The 17,602-nt window shown below is 40.3% G+C and overlaps 1 protein-coding gene across 9 annotated transcripts in view; it reads left to right on the top strand.

Moving 5' to 3' along the window:
• The window catches only part of IMPG2 (interphotoreceptor matrix proteoglycan 2), a 61,219-nt gene extending 50,045 nt beyond the window's left edge, over positions 1-11,174 (top strand). For 7 of the 9 annotated variants that reach the window (XM_032677940.1, XM_032677939.1, XM_032677938.1 and 4 more), the window contains 7 exons: positions 286-1,997; positions 2,766-2,985; positions 4,191-4,401; positions 6,485-6,673; positions 6,861-7,059; positions 8,062-8,141; positions 9,004-11,174. In XM_032677940.1, coding sequence (XP_032533831.1) covers positions 286-1,997; positions 2,766-2,985; positions 4,191-4,401; positions 6,485-6,673; positions 6,861-7,059; positions 8,062-8,141; positions 9,004-9,016 — 2,624 coding nt within the window. In that variant the 3' untranslated portion in view covers positions 9,017-11,174. Of the gene's footprint in view, positions 1-285; positions 1,998-2,765; positions 3,391-4,190; positions 4,402-6,484; positions 6,674-6,860; positions 7,060-8,061; positions 8,142-9,003 lie in introns of those variants that run through there. The other 2 variants (XM_032677941.1, XR_004355047.1) reach the window with 2 other exon arrangements.
• Positions 11,175-17,602: the final 6,428 nt, after the last annotated feature.

Raw genomic sequence — 17,602 nt, 5'->3', positions numbered from 1 at the left:
TGTTTGTAATAGCTAATAATGCCTGTTTATCCCTTCTGGAAATGATACACACATGATGCTTGTTTAATTTCACAGAATTAATTTTGCATGTCTTGACTTGGCCCATATAATATCTGAATGGAAAGTGGGACAGGTCAACATGGATCCATCTGACTTTGGTATACAAAGGCCAGGATATATTATGGGAAACGTGGAATACAGATCTACAGATAATAAAGTTAATGTAATTTGACCCTTTTTATCATAAACAACAACTAATTGGAAATTTATTTTTATTTTTAATAGTTGAAGATACTGGACTATCTGAAGATCTTTTGCCTTCAAGTCCCTCTCACCTTGTGCCTGAAGAATTTCCATCTACAGATGATTATGCAGTTCCTCTGCTTCCTGCACCAACAGTGGCCTCTTCATCAGTCATAGAGACTGATGTTAAAGAAATAGTATCTGCTGAGAAGGAAGAAGAAACTCAAGGTAGTCCTGAGGGCAGTGACAGTGCAGACTCTGTGGAAGAAATTCCTTTTCCCTTAGAAGTACCCCCTATGGAAGATGAAACTGATATGTTTCTTGGAGATAGAGTTATATATGATGATGGGTCTGGTTCAGCTTTTGATGGTTCAGGAAAAGAAATGGAATCAAGTATCTGGCCTTGGGAAGAAGCAACATTGGAACCAGTTTTTTACCCTGGTCCTGATAGCTGGCTTGAAGATGACAATGAGTCTTTGTTAATCAAAACTGAGGATATTCCTGAAGGCATGATCTTAGACTATATTCTCAACTCTGAGAATAAATTAGATTATGATCCTTCCAAAGATGAGAATGAACGTATAGTCAATATAAAAGATTTCCTTGATGAGTCTGAAATATTTGTCTTTCCAGAGACTACAACTCCGCCAGTACCTCTGTTACAGACAGAAGAACCAACATCTGTGGAACCATCTACACAGGCAGAAACACTGGGCATGTATGATTCTTCTTTTGTTAAACCATCCTTGGTTTTGGAGCCTTCGGTGGATCATTCCGCTGTAGACATGCCAACTGGAGAGGTGCCTGTCTCACCACAGTACACAGATCTGTCTGTGGAAGATCATCTGCTTACATCTACAGAGACTGTCAGTATGGAGCAACCTGAAGAGTCTAGTGTGGATCAGAACATAATTTCTGAAGAAATTGAACACCAAAAGGAAGACAGGACAATGGTAGAAGAACTATACACAGTGAAGCAGTCAGATGTAATGGAAGCTGCTACAATAGGACACTTGGACACAAGCCCTTCAGGAACCATTCTGCCTGCAGGTCCTTCCATGGTAAAGCCTGATGCTTCCACAGAGGAGCAGCAAGCCCTAGATTCATCATTGGCAGGCCAAGACACTACTGGATCAGCAGTGAAGGGACAAGCTGATGTTTGGCCTACTGACAGAACACTAGAAACCTCCTTAGATCAGACAGTGCAATTAGCAACGCCAGCTGCCCCTCAAGTTTCAACTGCAGTTCCTTCTGTGATAGATCAGACTGCTGTCCTGGAGGACTTGGCTGGGCAGGGTGGTACAGACCATGTTTCCCTGAGCTTCAGCACTGCTGTGAAGTATGAAACAGTGAGAGTAACAACAAGCCCCATTGAGCTTCCATCCCATCTGCCTCCTGTGGGATCCACATCATTTTCTGTGGCTGCCTCAACAAAGCTGGGAGATGAAACGACAAGAGCCCTAGATATTTCAGTAGACCTGGATCATGTGAGCACTGTCCACTTTTTTCCTGAGCAGACTGAGGAGGGAAGGAGAATGACTGAGAGTCACATGGAGCTAACAACTCGTATCCAGTCCACAGAGATGGCCAGTGTGGCTTGGGCCACACATGAAACTCACTATAGCAGTACTGTCCCGTCCCGAGCTCTAGTTGTGTTTTTCAGTCTTCGGGTTACCAACATGATGTTTTCAGAGGACCTCTTTAATAAAAACTCCCCTGAATACAAAGCGTTGGAACAGCGCTTCTTGGAACTGGTAAGAATGACTTCTATACTAAATGTCCATGACCAGATAGACACAAATTGTTGGCAATGATATTTAATAATCTCTCTTGCAGAGAGCAACTCAAAACTGGTGTTTACAGATATGATTTTTGTCCCGCCCCAGGAAAATTCTGTCTGGAAACAGACAGGTGGTGGGATGTTTGTCTTTTATTTAGTCAATATTCTCTCTAAAGCAGAACTTTTTAGTTCACTTTTTAGTGATGAGGTAACTTTTCTGCAACACATTCAACCCATCCTAAGAGGTGGCTCAGGGAGCTAAGCTGTTCCTTCCCTGGCTGATGACTAGCAAAGCCTCACAGGAATTATACAGCAACAACTGCCAAGTTTTAACTGGGAAATTCACCTCTTCTAACTGAAATGAATATTTTTTTGTGGGAGATAAGGGAACAAAGAACAGAGGGGGAAGTGGGACATGCTTAGAGGAAAAAGCCTGTGAAATAGCAGTTATGGCTGGTGCTTAGATCAAGGGAGAACACGATTTATGTCCTGAGAACTGTATTTCTGAATCATAAGTTTTTAGAAACTGTATGACAATTGGTATACTCTTAAGAGATGCCTGAAGTGCTCAGGTTCCTGGCAGGCTGCCAGCCCAGAACTCAGTTGGGTAAAGGTTAATGCCTTTGCTGCGGGATTTGGATAAAGTCATTCAGACTCCTCTCTGATGCAGTAAGAGTGCAACAGAATTGAGTAGAGAGAGATTCAAAGATTCTGCTTTTCTGTTACATCCCCTGTGTTGCAGCTGGTGCCCTACCTTCAGTCAAATCTGACGGGATTCCAGAATCTGGAAATCCTGAACTTCAGAAACGGCAGCATTGTGGTGAACAGCCGAATGAAATTTGCCAAACCTGTGCCTCGGAATGTCACCAATGCTGTGTACTTGATCCTGGAAGACTTCTGCAACACTGCATATCACACCATGAACCTGGCCATTGATAAATACTCCCTGGATGTGGAATCGGGTAAGGACAGCAGGGAAATGCAGTTTAAAAGCAAGGGATTTAGAACTATTTCTGCTTTAAGTACTAAGGATCCCAGCAGCTCAGAGACTGCCCACTGATTTTCACAGCCTGGACTTCAGAAACACAATCTTTCACAGAGTTTAAACAAACAAATAAAAATCTGTTATGGGACTAAAGAGATGAAAATAAAAGTGGGACTCAGACAGAGCAAGCTGTATGGGATCCATATAGAATTATGGAGACAAATTGACTCTATACAATACCACTGCACTTTACCTGGGGAGTGAGGGAGTAGCCTGCTCAGATAGAACAGTGGTGCTCATCTCTCTTTTGTTTAGTTTCATGTGTGGTATGAACTTATTCCATGTGGTTACTCCGACAGGTGGTAGCCAGTTTAGCTGCCAGGTGAGCATCTGCACAGGTAACAGCCGCTGCCTCATTCTTGTGGTAAGGCCTTGATTGCACTAAATAGTTACAGGCCCTCTTGGTTCACTTCTCTGATACAACAAGAAAGTTTTTTTTCTCTGTCCAATTAGCCAGTAGTTTACCATATAAGCAACTCAAAAATATTGCCTGTTTTAAGGTTAGAGAAAAACAAGAGTGCTGACCTGTTGGCAAATGGTAGCTGTTCTTCACAGCTTAGATCAAGCTTAGACCATCTGAAAAAGATGGTCTAATTAGCATGAAAAAATCTTCTGATATTGATCATTTAGGTGTATGCCAGCCCCTTAAGCTTGATACAAGTGAGATATATTGAATGCTATAAGCTTGTGTTCCTTGCAGACAAAAAGGCAAATCCCCTTACAGCAGATGGTGAGTGCCCAAAGTCCCACTGCCCTTCCCTATAGGCTGCCTAGGTTTTCTATAACAAGAAATGCTGGAGTTCAGCTGTGTTTTACTCATTTGCAAAATATAGTTCCAGCAGAGAGAGAAAAGTAAGAAAAAGATCACTTTATATACTTGGGTTTTTGATTGTTTTGTTGGGTGGTCTTATCTGTGCCACTGGCATGCACTGTGCAGACAGAGGAATACTTGCCAGTGCTTGTTCACCTCAGCAGAACCTTTTGTTACTTGGGAAAGATGCACACTGGATTTTTGTGGATTAACTAAGAGACCATTAGAGAAAATGGCAGCAGACAGGCAGCCCTTTGCCTCAGTTAAGGTTCTCCTCTATCATTAATATATTCTGCTCTATGTATTGTCAGGTGAGCAAGCAGATCCCTGCAAGTTCCAGGCCTGCAATGAATTCTCCGAGTGCTTAGTAAATCGCTGGAGTGGAGAAGCTGAGTGTGTCTGCAACCCTGGCTACCTGAGCATTGACGGGCTGCCGTGCAACAGCATTTGTGATCTGCAACCAAACTTCTGCCTGAATGATGGGAAATGTGACATAAGCCCTGGGCAAGGGGCCATCTGTAGGTAAGTCATCCTGCTGTTTGAAGTTGTGCTTCCTGTATAAAAACCCTTTATTGTCTCCTGTGTTGTAGCATTCTACAAGATTTGTCTAAAATTCTGTACAATAATGTATAACAAGTGAGTAGATGTTATCATTGATGTTATGCTGCTGTGTGCAAGTCCCAATATTAGCATTAGTTTTCCTGTGTATAGATCAGAAATGAGACAGTAACAGATTAATAGAATAGAAACATCAGGAAATAAGCTAAGTAGGAAAAATGGTTGCACACACAGTTGTTCAAATCACTTGCATTGACCTTTGGGGACAGAATTTATCTCCAGAGGTTCTGTGAAGTAGCAAAGTGTTAGATAATGTCATATAACATATAGGAGTTAATTCCATCACGAAAGTTCATCCTTTAAAGGCAGACTGATAGAGAACAAATATTTTAAATATAATGCTTTCGTTTAAGAAAAAGTTATAGGAGTAAATACTGGACATTTGGCAAAAATCATTTGTGATTCATAAAAGGATCAAGGCACAGGCCCTATAGTTCAAATTTTTGCTTAAATAAAGATATAGATGCATCTGAACAGGACTGCTGTATTTTGCAGGTAATAGAAAAGACTTAGTACAAGATACAGACAAATTGATGCTGCTGCTGACACTGCATTTAATTTTTTACTTTTCAAGCAAAGTAACAGTCTATTTTTAAAAGCAAAATATACCTATCAACAAAAGTTAAGAGAATTATTGCAAAGAAGAATATTATTACTAGTAGTTATTATTTATTTCATGTGATTTTCTTTTTAAAGCTTACCTAGAACATCATTCAAGTCAGAGTCCTAGTATTTAACAGAAGAAAAAAATTTTAAAAACTATAAAAATGGATACTGTCACAGATGTATCATAACTTTGATCATATTTGTATAATAGTGTTAATTAGAAGCAGGTAAGTATCTGAAAACCAGCATGTTCCAGCCTGTATTTATTAAGAACTTTCTGAAAAAACCCTGAAGTATTGCTTGCTACTTTCAGAAACTATTTCAGATAATTACATTAGAAAACTTAATTTACTGATGTTTCTTATCAATAAGGTTCATTGCTGTGTCATACCACCTTACAATTCCTTGAGTTTTTACAGTAAAAACTCCCAAACACACATATTGCAAATATATTATATTTCCTGGTGTATTTAAAGTCAGTATTAACATTAAAGTTCTCATGTTTAAAACCAAAGTAAGGCAGGAATACTGAATACTGTTTTGGGCAGCCATTCCAAAGATACAATCTTGAACATACGCTTCTTTCTATCATTTATTTTGAGTATCTATTTAACAAACCATTGTGGAGTTCCCTACACTATAACAGTTTGCTCAGTTAAGACACCTTCGTTTGTATTTGCGTTACAAGATGATAAAGGCAACTGCTGTATCAGTTGTATGGTATTGGGTATATCACATGCAAGGCTCAGTCGAGGCAGGACTTTTTACTTAGTCTAAACACCTTCCAGTTTTAACAAATCACAGGATACTCTAAACTGCAAAAACCGATGACTTTTTCCATCACAAAACATTACCCTTTTACTCTTTTACCTATCTTCATTAAATCCAGTAATTGGGGTAGTTCCTCCTGGAGAAGAGAAGGCTCCTAGGAGGTCTTCCTATGGCCTTTCCATATTTAAAGGGGGTTTATAAGAAAGACGAGGACAAACTCTTTATCAGGGCCTTGCAATGGGACAAGGTTTTAAACTAAAAGAGGGTAGACTTAGACTAGATATAAGGAAGAAGAGAGAGGTCAAGAGAGGTGATAGATGCCCCACCCTTGGATTGGATGGGGCTCTGAGCATCCTGGTGTAGTTGAAGATGTCCCTGCTTATTGCAGGGGTTTGGACTAGATGGCTTTTGAAGGTCTCTTTCAACCAAAACTGTTATAGGATTCTATACCAAAAAGAATGTTCGCAATAATAATGAAGAAAACTGGTGATTGAACAACGCAAACGTATTTATTGAGGTGACTTAACTGAGGGCACACCCTAACAGGAAGTTAAATACATTAATCAAAGCTTTTGCTGGTGCTTAATTTCCCTGTGTTTCTTTGTGGCAGGTGTCGTGTGGGAGAGAACTGGTGGTACAGGGGGGAGCACTGTGAAGAATATGTGTCTGAGCCACTGGTTGTGGGTATTGCAATTGCTTCTGTGGCAGGATTTCTTCTTGTGGCATCTGCTGTCATCTTCTTCTTGGCCAGGACCCTTCGAGACCAGTATACAAAGAGTGACAGCGGTGACTCACAGGGGTAAGTGGCACCGTCTAATACTTTAGAACACATCAGCTGCAATAAGGATAATTCTGTCGTAAGTCTTATATCACACAGTTGACAAGCAACAGGATGTACAGGCACCTCCAAATGCCAGGCTTCCTGAGTCTATCTGCTGCCCTTCCAGGCTGCAGAGAAGCTCACAGTTTGTTTATTGCTCCCCCAGGCAGGGTGACAGCCTCTCGTCCATTGAGAATGCAGTTAAATACAACCCCATGTATGAAAGTGATACGACTGGCTACAGCCATTATTACCGGAGATATCCTCAGCTAACGTCCTACAGTTCCACCAGTGCAGAGACATCCACAGACTACAGCAGTGAAGAGATCAGGCACATTTATGAAAACAGTGAGCTTACTAAGGAGGTAAATGATCTTATTTTCATAGTGTCATGGGAAAGATCATGTAAGCAGTAAGCTTATTCCACACTTCTGACCTCCGAGGTGGGCCCAGTCTTTCCCCAGTGTCTATGCTCTGGATAAACAAAATGCAGCTATGACTGCTGCAACTACTTAAGAGAAGACAGAAAGGGTTTTTTTCCCTGCTTGCTTTTAGGTGCAGAGAAAGTAATGGGTTTGTTCTGACCTGTAATGAATTTCACATAAAAAAGGAGCTGACTCTTTAAGTGACTTCACGGGAGTTGGGAAGGTTTAATGTGTTGCTCAACACAACCTTTACCTTTTAATGCTAACTATCTTATGTAAGAGGAGTTACACAGTGAAAAACTTGTACATCCAGGTCTTTTCACAGGGTTTTTTGTTTCGGGTACTTTTTGATGTTTTTTAAAGTTTAGGTTTTTCTATAACCTGCAAGTTAGATCACATCCTTCTCCTTTCTTCCTGAATACACAGTATCCAAGGTTTACTCTAGAAAGCTAAAAAGAAGGGATTTATTTACATCCTGGAACTAACCACATATCCTTAAGAAATTGTGAGAGGGGTGAATCCACCATGTAACTGGACTGGTAGGCAAAATATCTGTGAGAGATAAATGGTTTGTTAAAGCCTGTTGAAATAACACATTCTGTCCAAACACTGGTTTTGATTGAAAAGTAAAGTATTACTGAATTCAGATGAAGTGCTTCACTTAAAAAAAAAAAAACAAAAACAAAAAACAAACAAACAAACAAACCAAAAAAAAACCCAAAAAAACCCAAAAAAACCAACCAAACAAACAAAAAAACCCAAAACAAACCCAACAACAAACAAACAAGAAAACCCCACAAAGTGTTGGAGTGCACAGTTTCAAGCTCTACTCCTTGCAGCAGCAATGCAAAGGAGTTTTATTTTCCAAAAACCAAAAAACAGCTATTTCAGTAGTATTCTAGTTTCTATTATGTACTTACAATTCTGTGTCTTGTATTCTAGGAGATTCAGGACAGAATTCGAATTATAGAGCTCTACGCTAAAGATCGTCAGTTTGCAGAGTTTGTTAGGCAGCATCAAATGTGAGTGAAATGTCTTGTCTGCATATCTAACTCCTTTGATGTTTTCTCCTGTGGCCTTTACTACATTACAGTACTTTTTAAGGGTCTAGAAACTCTGGGACACTAAAGGCTAAGATTTCAACATTATTTTTTAAGAGGTTCGACCCTTTTAAAATACTTAATAGTCACTGTTAAAAGTAGACAGCCCCAGAAAGTATGTTAAAAACAGTGAAGAGGAATCCCAAAGTTAATGGGTGTCAGAGCTCTAACATCAGTTTAGGTCCTTGAAAGCATAGATAGAACCTTCTTAACTCTACTAATGTGTTTCCCATTGCCTAGTGTTCTACTTAAAATAGAAATTTTGAAAGCATGTTAGTTTATCTTGGCAACTAAGCCAAAACCTGACAGATCACTAGTACGATCCTGTCTGGTATGGTGGACTCCTACCATCATAGAAGGTTTACAATTCCAAACAATTAACCAGTCTGAGCTGTGTGCATTGATGAAAGCTAAGCAAGAAGAAGGTCATCAAGGAATTAATTATTAGCATATATACTCTCATGAACTCCCACTGTAGCAAGCAGCAAATCATAGCTTGCTGAGTTAGTTTGAAAGATACTGTAGTAAAATTCCTTGGGATTCTGTTAAAAATAGCTACAGTAGCAAACAACTTATGTTCTCAGATCTTCAGCTGTATTTTTTTTAATTGAAAATAATGGCAGTTCACATTTTTCCATGTCAGTAGTTCATTTTTTCATCTCGAAAAGCATCAGCGTCTGAATTTTCCACAGCTGGAAAGCAGTAAGGGCTGTCTTATACAAGCCTTGAATCCAATGTTTGAAAGAGATGAGCTTAATCATTCCTTCTCTGTTTTTCATTTCAGGAAGCTGCTTTAAGAAAAAAAGAAATTGATAGAATACACGTGGGAGATAAAGACTACCTTGTTGCCACAGCAACGGGCTCAGATGTAACTGCAAAGTTACTTATAGTCTTAACATTGCATGGATGGATACAGATGTTTTCTAAATGAATGACTAAAATGTACAGATGTCTGTTTATCTCAATTACTTCTGGCTTTTCCGTGTAAAGTGACATTTTTGAGAGGCGATCAGAAGTGGCAGAGGTTATGAAAGTTCATTTTTCTTTAACTCCAAAATGGACAGTGAAAGTTTTGTACACAAAGGCAAAAAAATCTCCTCGGGCAAGAGAAGATACATGCACAACCAAAATAAAATGCTCATTGAAAATCCCTGTCTGGCATTTATCCCCTCACTGGAGGCTCCAGTAGTGATTTCATGGGTACAAAACACTAGTGGAAAGAAGGGAAGGAGTTGTAGGGGAGAACTATTGTGCTAGAATTATGTTAGCATTATTTTAAAATATTCCCGTTATCCACACAAACATAACTTCACTGGAAAAACCTTCCTTCTGTACAGATGCCCGATGTGTGTTTTGCCACCTGGCATCAGCAAAACAGACGACAGCACTGAGCCTGCAGGCCTCCTGAGGGCTCTCCCCAGCAATCAGCATCCCCACTGCCTGTGACCCCAGGGGAGCCTTGGCAAGGCAGAGCAGTTCTGCTGCAGTGCAGTACAGTGTCTTTAAAGCCAGGATGGTTGGTTCTCCAGCTGTTTCTGGCAGACACACCAACTGAGGCACTGAAGGGCTTCTATCACACAAATGTTCTGTGAGGCTTAAGTGACTAACATTGACTTTTTTGGTATGTGGATAATTGGTTTCATATTTTGTAAGTCGATATGCATTATTTATTTGTTGTGTGTTTCCCTATCAGCTTATTTTCATCATGGGTGTAATTGTTGAAATAGAAAGATGGCAAGTTTTAATGGTGAAATGCTACAGTGGCATTCATGCCCATCCTTTTATATATATTATATTTAGTTTTTACTTAGTGTTGAATTGAGCCAACTAATGCTTGTATTTTCTTTATTGAACTGGGCAATAGCCTTCCATGAGCTCCCTTTCAAATCAGGCTGTAGTACTTAAGTGCATCCATATTTAGTAGGTTGCAGCACTTTTCTGTGGGGAAGGGGAAAAGTGAGATTATTCTTAGTTTAGTGGAAATCGGCATAGAATTCCTTAAACAGAAGAAGTCGGCCTGAAGCATTTTAAAATAACTTGAGATTTACAGAAACAGAGTTTTACCTTCAAGTTATGAAGAGAGTTCTTACTACATGTTAAGGTGTGTTGGGGCTCTGTTCAGTCACTCAGTGACTCTCGTTTAAGGCATTAACACAGCTGTCAGGGTTAGGGCACGATTATGATCACATTAGCTTATGCAAGCAAAAATGGCCAAGTTATTTATATCTACAATGTCTCTAGTTCTTGGCCCACATGTGCCAACAGCTACCTGATACCTTTTAGTATCTTTAGTACTTTTATTAATAGTGAGAATTACTTAATCATTGTCTGTAGGCAGCTTAGCTAAATAACTGAATACTTCAATGCAATTCTTCTACGTGTCCCAGAGAACCTCACTGGATCACTGGTGTAGTACCTTCTTGCCTTGAGTGGCAGGGGATGGGTATCAGAGCCACACATTTGTCTAAGAAATACTTATAGAAACCACTGTAAGCCAAAATAATGCCAGACAGCAGTAAGTAATATGGTGCTGCTCAACACTTTTGTGACCAGGTGTTATGAGACAGAGGCCCCATTTTACTGGGTGGCCCAAGGGCTGTCAGAGCAGCTGGTCCAGAGTTTCTGAGGCACAGCCCACTCCTCCTGGCCCTGCAGCAGAATGGCTGAGCCATCCTGTAACACCAGGGCCTGTGATCATAGCAGAGAACTACTGGGCTAAGGGTAGGCATCAGCTTGTGACTCGTTTCTGTGCAGTTCAGCTGTCAGTCCTGGGAGCTTCAGTGCTGCTCCTGCTAAGTGCAGCAGTGGATGGCAGCTGGGATCAGGCATGTTTTAAAGGTATTTTCTATGCACAAGCTGAGAAGAGGCTTGGTTACACTGAGTATGAGGTATTTCAGTGTATATACAGTGATATTTCCTTTGTGTGTGTGTATACATATGGACATGACAGTATCTTTTCACAACAATAAAAAACTATTTCCAAAATATTTTTTCTATAAAATTCATGGAGAGACTATGAGTTGGACATGGATAAGGCATCTTAGCCACGACCATTTAAGCATGTAGGACCAGAAAGTCTGGTTTTTGTTTGGGTTTTTTTTTCAACAGGGTTGGCTAAGCTGTTAAACTCCTTTGCTAACAAAAGTGCCAAATGTAGTTCATTAACGCCTGTGAGATTCTGGAAAGCACATACCTAAGTACCTTGCTTTTAGTGAAACTCTTTGCCCATTTTGAAGATGTTCTGTCCCTTATCAAAGAGCCAAACCATGTCATTACTAAGGTGATCTCAAAATCTTAAAACCAAAACTGACTCCCTCTGTTTCATACCTCTTCATCTGAACTGTTTGGTGATGAATCTTGCAACATGCCAAGAACTTAGTGAATGACTGACTTTCTTTGACATTTTCCCAATCTAAGGCAGAGATAAAGTACTCTAAATATCCTAACAAAAAAAATTAAAAAAGCCCAACCCAAAACAGTTCAATGTCCAAATCTACCAGTCTGTTATTGGTTAACATGCAGTTTTTTGATTGCTAAAAGTTAAAAATGCAGGTTCAAATGACTTTGCTTAATATAAGAGCATAAAAAGCCGTTATTGTTTACTAAACACTGACAGGTCTATCAGCATCTGTGGCCCTCCTCAAGGCTTGAAACACAATAAAATGAGGCCCTGCAGAAGTCTACCAGCTGCCCCTTTAACAGGGGATCTCGAACAAATAGCAACTCATGTTGGAGCACATCTACTGCAAAAGCTACTTATTGCAAGTTCTGCCTATACTATTTCTGGGGTCTCTCAAGGCCTTCCCTGGTGCCTCAAGGTACCAGAATTCTACCACAGCTGGAAATTCAAACAGAAAACAAGTCTTCTTAGCTTCAAGACTAACAGCATTTCAGGAACTGTGTGCTTGTCTTTTATTTGGTAGCTTTTTAGCAAAGCGCAGAGCCTTGGCCACCAAAAAGCTAAAAGACATTGAGTAACTGAGTATGTATTCTGTTAAGCTCCAGGCTTCCTGTACTGCTGGGTAACAATTTGGTTCCAGAAAACAGATTTCTTCAGGTCCGCAGAGGTAGCTGAAACTATGAATTTCTCATCTCCTCCAAAACAAGAAAGCATAAATAAACTTGTAGGAGTTTTAAGAACTTACAGCTTAAATGTTAAAATGGAAAAAGTCTTCAACAATCAAGACTTTCACTCATGTTCCTCATCAGACCTGCTGGAATCAGTCTGTGTTGCGAATGGCTGCAGAAGGAGTATGGAAGGACACTGAGCACTCTCCCACATGGAGTCTGTGGACGGCAGGCATACTAAGGTGCCAGAGCTCCAGTGCAGGGTCAGTCACCTCATTCTATTAAAACACAAAGCGAAAATATTGACCAATACCAATTTGTCTGTTTATCTGTAAGCATTGGAGGACAGACACAGACTGACTTTGTATAGCACAGGAAATGTGCCAGGGCATTGTTACTGTTTAAAAATTAGTAGAAAGCACACAGGACTTTTGTGGCCCTTTGTTTACTTGAAGTGTACTATAACACCAGCAGTATTTCTATCTTTCCACTACTTGATCCAGTTTGGGAACAGATGTGTTATGTTCTATGTAACATTGATCCGTTTGCTTTTGTTTCTCAACTGAAAAAAAAAAATTCCAAAGCTGTTTCTGGGCTAGGAATTCTTTTCATTTGTCAATCCAAAGAGGAAGGTTTTGGCATTGCCATGTGCAACACTAGTTGGCTCTCCTCCTCTAAACTATTAATAACCCCCAGAAATTTTAGTTGAGTTCCTGTCCACTCAGACTCTTGCCCATGCTGCTTCTCACCCTTCTTGCTGGGTCACCCACTGCACTGTGTGGTGGGAAACACATTCATGGTGGGCAGGTCTTCTTGGAGGATGGCAGCAGGCTGCAGGACTAAAATGATGTTTTGCCTGAGGTGCTGCAGCTGTTCTGAAGGAGTCAGCTGAACACCACCTCCAAACCCGCACTTTCAGATTTCCTGTGTTTCCAATTAAACACAAAACCAGATTTCAACTTTCATTTGTTTCAGGATGAGAAATACCCTCAGTACTGGAATTCTGTGGGACAGATGCCAATTTATTACATTTTTTAAAAATCAGTTTTACTGTCAGCACATCTAAGGACTGTGTTTCTGTAGTAAATGTGTAAGTTGGAGTAAACTACACTTAAAGCTTGACCTTTTGTAAGGGGACACCAGCCCACTGCCAGTTCCCATTTATACAACCAAAACAACAAAAAAATACCGTCTTGAATCATTGGAGGTTTAAGTGTTGTTCAAAAATCTCATATTAAACACAAATTAGACTTAGTCCTAACTGGAGTTGCGATTGCATCTCCACAGCTGATTACCAGATGGGGAAACTATGCCTTTCTGGAAAGGCTGACGTAGCTTGAACAGAAATGAAAATGGGAACAATAATGGATACAGCCATACATCAAAACTTTATGCAGTAACACGGGCATGTGTCTGGATAAAAGAGGGCAAGTGAAGAGGTAGATTGTCAGAGGTGAGCCTACAAGCAATTCCAAGAGGGAAAGATTTCCATCTGCTCATGGAAGACAGCTACAAGGAAATTCACTCAGCTCCACCTGAAGAGATTATATGATCTCTCATCCCAGAAAGGGAGGGGAATGCAAAACAGTGCCAGCAGCAGCACGGGGCTTGAGTCTCCCAGCATGACCTACAGGTAACTGCTGGCTCAGTTCACTGTTCACAGTTCCCATCATCTGCTCAGTAAGGGAGTGGCTGTTGTTCCCGTCCCTAATTTGAGATGGGAAGATCAGAACTTTTTGATCCACAAAAATGCTTTATGCAGTTTTCCAGTAAACCAGAGACTGCTGCACCAAAAAAAAAAAAAAAAAGGAAAATCAACACAACTTTACCACACTTATTTTTAGGGTTTTCTTTCTACATCCTTCCCTTAGGCATGAATGCAAAGCCACAGCCATGATAGGAAGGCAGTGTGGTGCTACAGAGCTCTAACATATGGAGTTCTCACTTTGCCCTTCTTGCCACCACAGTAGCATTTATAATGTCAGCATGTCCATATCTGCTTAAAAAAAAGCATCAAGCCAAATAATCCCACACTAAAATATTGTCCCAAGGCTTGCAGGAAATGTGACTGGGAGCCTCATACCTGTAGAGACTGACCTTTCAGGAGACTCAAATCTTTTGCATTATGCATAAAGCTCCTGATGGGACATGTCTGATGCAACACTGAATACACCAAACTAACAGAAAGCAGATTCGGTGGGTATGTGACTTATGAGTAAGGCTGATGGGAAGTGTTTTTGGGGCCATCTCTCAGCACACCATATGACACCACTGACATTTTTCAAGGAGCAAAGCATACAAGAACTTTGTCCTTACCTGCCAAGAAAAAGGAGACGGAAGTTTCCGGTAAGGCATTTGAAGTAGAGAACCAGTCTACTTGCAGAGAACCACTGGCTTGCAGGCAGCCCAAAACAGTCTCCAAAAAGGGACAATTTAGCCTGGAAAGAAGGAATAAAGTGATGCTAGGAAAAACAAAACAGAACAGGTTATTATTTTAAAGGTTAAAAAGATCCCATAATCACTATCATTTGATATACACTCAAGTCAGTAAGCTGCCCCTGGCTAAGCAACCTTAATATTGCTTTGAGAAGAGTAGGGCAGAACTCTGACCATTTTGCCCCCAGTCAGGCCCTCTGCAACCTGCTGCTGCCACATCTAGAGATAAGCAAGGAGCAAGGATTAAGTACACCATATGTATCTATCAGTGGAGGTTAAATGGAAAATTTTACTTCTGAAATATTAGTAAGGGATGGGCATGACCAAGTATTGCTGAGGTTCTGCATTTCACTGCTCAGCACCTATTAGAGAACTGTCCAGTATCAAGTATTCAAGCTACCTGTGAACAAACTTGTAAACCATCAACCATTTCTCCAGATGGAACGCTGCAGCGTCCCATGTCATGATATAAAAACCTGATTAGCTGTGATGACCAGTATTTTCCATAAACATTTAACAAAATTTCCCATTGTTTAATTACTAGTGTGCAAAAAGCAGATGATTTTATAACATGAAAGACTTGAGCTGGCAGATCATGGGGAAAAAAAGCCCACAAGAAAACCCAATAAAATAGGAGAGTTATTCAACCCTGTAATATAAAAACTCAAAGATGTGAATTTTTCAACCCTTGTGTGAACCTCTCATGAACATTTTTAAAACCAGCTCTAGTTAACTAAGCCTCTTGACATACAAGGTCAAAATGGTTGTGTGCAGTCTCCCATTCTGCTCTGGAAAATGGGAAACCTCAAAACTAGCAAAGATCAGTCAGCAAACAGAGGACACATTCAGGGGCCAAATTTGAAAATCAAAAGTATTTATCCAGTTTTAAATGAAAGACCATGCAAAATCCCACATGCAATTAATTCTGAAGAACAGAACTGGTACAGCAAAATACAATTACTTACTCTTTGATAGGATTTTCTATCATCAGGTGTCTCACACATCTGGGTTTACTTGTACATTTCAGGATTTATGCTGATCTACACTGTGCTTACTTCAGAACCCTGCCACTTTGAGCTTTCTTGCCTCTAGTTATTATCAAAGAGCTTCAGCTTGGAGTGGCTTAATTAGAACTTGGTTCAAATTAAAGAAGAAACCAGCCCACTAGCAACAGCAATACTAACTATTCTACACCTGTGTGAATTGGATTCCACTTCAGAATGCTTTTGAGGGTAGGAAAAATGAGAAAAAGAAGGGGAGAAAAGCAGACAAAAGACAAAGCTTGGGTACAGCCTGGGTCAGCGCCAACAGGTCAGATACAAGTCTATAGGAAGCTGTAAAAACAGAAAGCAAACTGTCCCATCCATCTGTTTTTAAAGGCTCTCACTAAGGGCAGAAATAAGGACTGATGTATTTTCACAACAGGAGTGAAAGCAGCAGAATTCCTTGAGCTTTGGAGGAAGCATGGAGGGACATTTTCCCTGCAGGACATGAGACGCTCAAGGAAATAGTAATTTCAACTTTGTCTGTTTGGTATGTGCGTGAAACATCTGCTCTGTTTTTCCATACACAGAGCATGGTAAAATCAGAGTTAAAAAAACCTAACCTCTGAAATGAACTCTGAAATGAACTAGAGCCAAAGCAAAGAATACCTTCAAAATGGGGGAGGAAGGGCTAAAGAACACTCGAGTTTCTTACTAGTGCCAAAGCTCACAATTTGAAATCTCTCTACCTTTCCACATTTTTTTCCATGAACATATAAAGAAAAATCAAACTCTGTTTCAGTCTTTTTCAAAACATAGGCCATTCTTCCTTAATTTCCCAAATGAAATTTTCTATTTTTATTATCCCTTACCCATAGTGACTGCATACGCAGATGCCTTCCTCCAAACTCCAATCCTGCATGCCACTGTGGCAGCATATTTATCTGTAGCAAATTCCAGATACCACTCTGACTACACTTCCTTTATTCAGAGGCTGAGAAGAGAATGTCCTCCTATCAATCCAGCTATGTCTTCATTTTCAATCTTGCTGTAATAAAATACTGCAAGAGTTTTTTCCAAAGCAGGTGTAGTGGTTTTTTGCTTGTTCTGATGCCAGATGTATAAAGCCCTTCTCATATTCACTCCAATTCCATGGCACAGCTGACAGTCTGCACCTTTATACCTGCTGATGTGGGGTGGAGATACTACGCTTTCTGCACTGCTTATGGTACTAAAAGTCATATCTGGAGTCTCATTCTACATCTCAAGGAGCAAAAAGAGATGTATCAGCCTACTCTAGTTACATTTTTGGTTGATTACAACTGACTAAATCTCATTTGCAGCTGCCTTCAAAATACCATATGGATGGAGATACATGATTCCCCAGAGCATCAGCAAGAAAGTCCAAAGTAACCATAGCCTGCCAAGCAACTGTCAGCTCAGAGTCAAACTCTTCTCCCAGTATAACTAGGGTTATACTGTATATATATATACTGCCAGTATAACATGGCAACAAAGTTGCCACGTAATATGAGAACCTCAAACAGTCAATATCAGACTAAAATGGAAGACTTCCAGCTTAGCTTTGATTCAGAACAATGGTCTACAGGTCTCGGCAAGACCCCTATCCACACCTTCCCATGAGTAGGAAGGCCAAGCTCGCTCCCTCATGATCAGTTTGGCCAAGAAGTGTTTCTCTAGTTTTGTTGGCATACTCACAGCACTGTGCTGGTTCTCCAAACAGAGGCAGGGTTGAAGGGTGCTGGGTACTGCTCAATGCCAAGGATGGTAACATGAATTGCAGCTGCCAAACAGACATTGTCCAGTGTCTTCTGGGCAGACAGAACCACAAAAACAAAAGTGTTCTCTGGTTTAAGGTTCTGAGGGCAGTTCTCC

This window comes from Chiroxiphia lanceolata, chromosome 2 (genome assembly GCF_009829145.1).
Source record: "Chiroxiphia lanceolata isolate bChiLan1 chromosome 2, bChiLan1.pri, whole genome shotgun sequence".
Lineage (NCBI taxonomy): Eukaryota > Metazoa > Chordata > Aves > Passeriformes > Pipridae > Chiroxiphia > Chiroxiphia lanceolata.
This window is presented reverse-complemented; position numbering and strand designations above follow the sequence as displayed.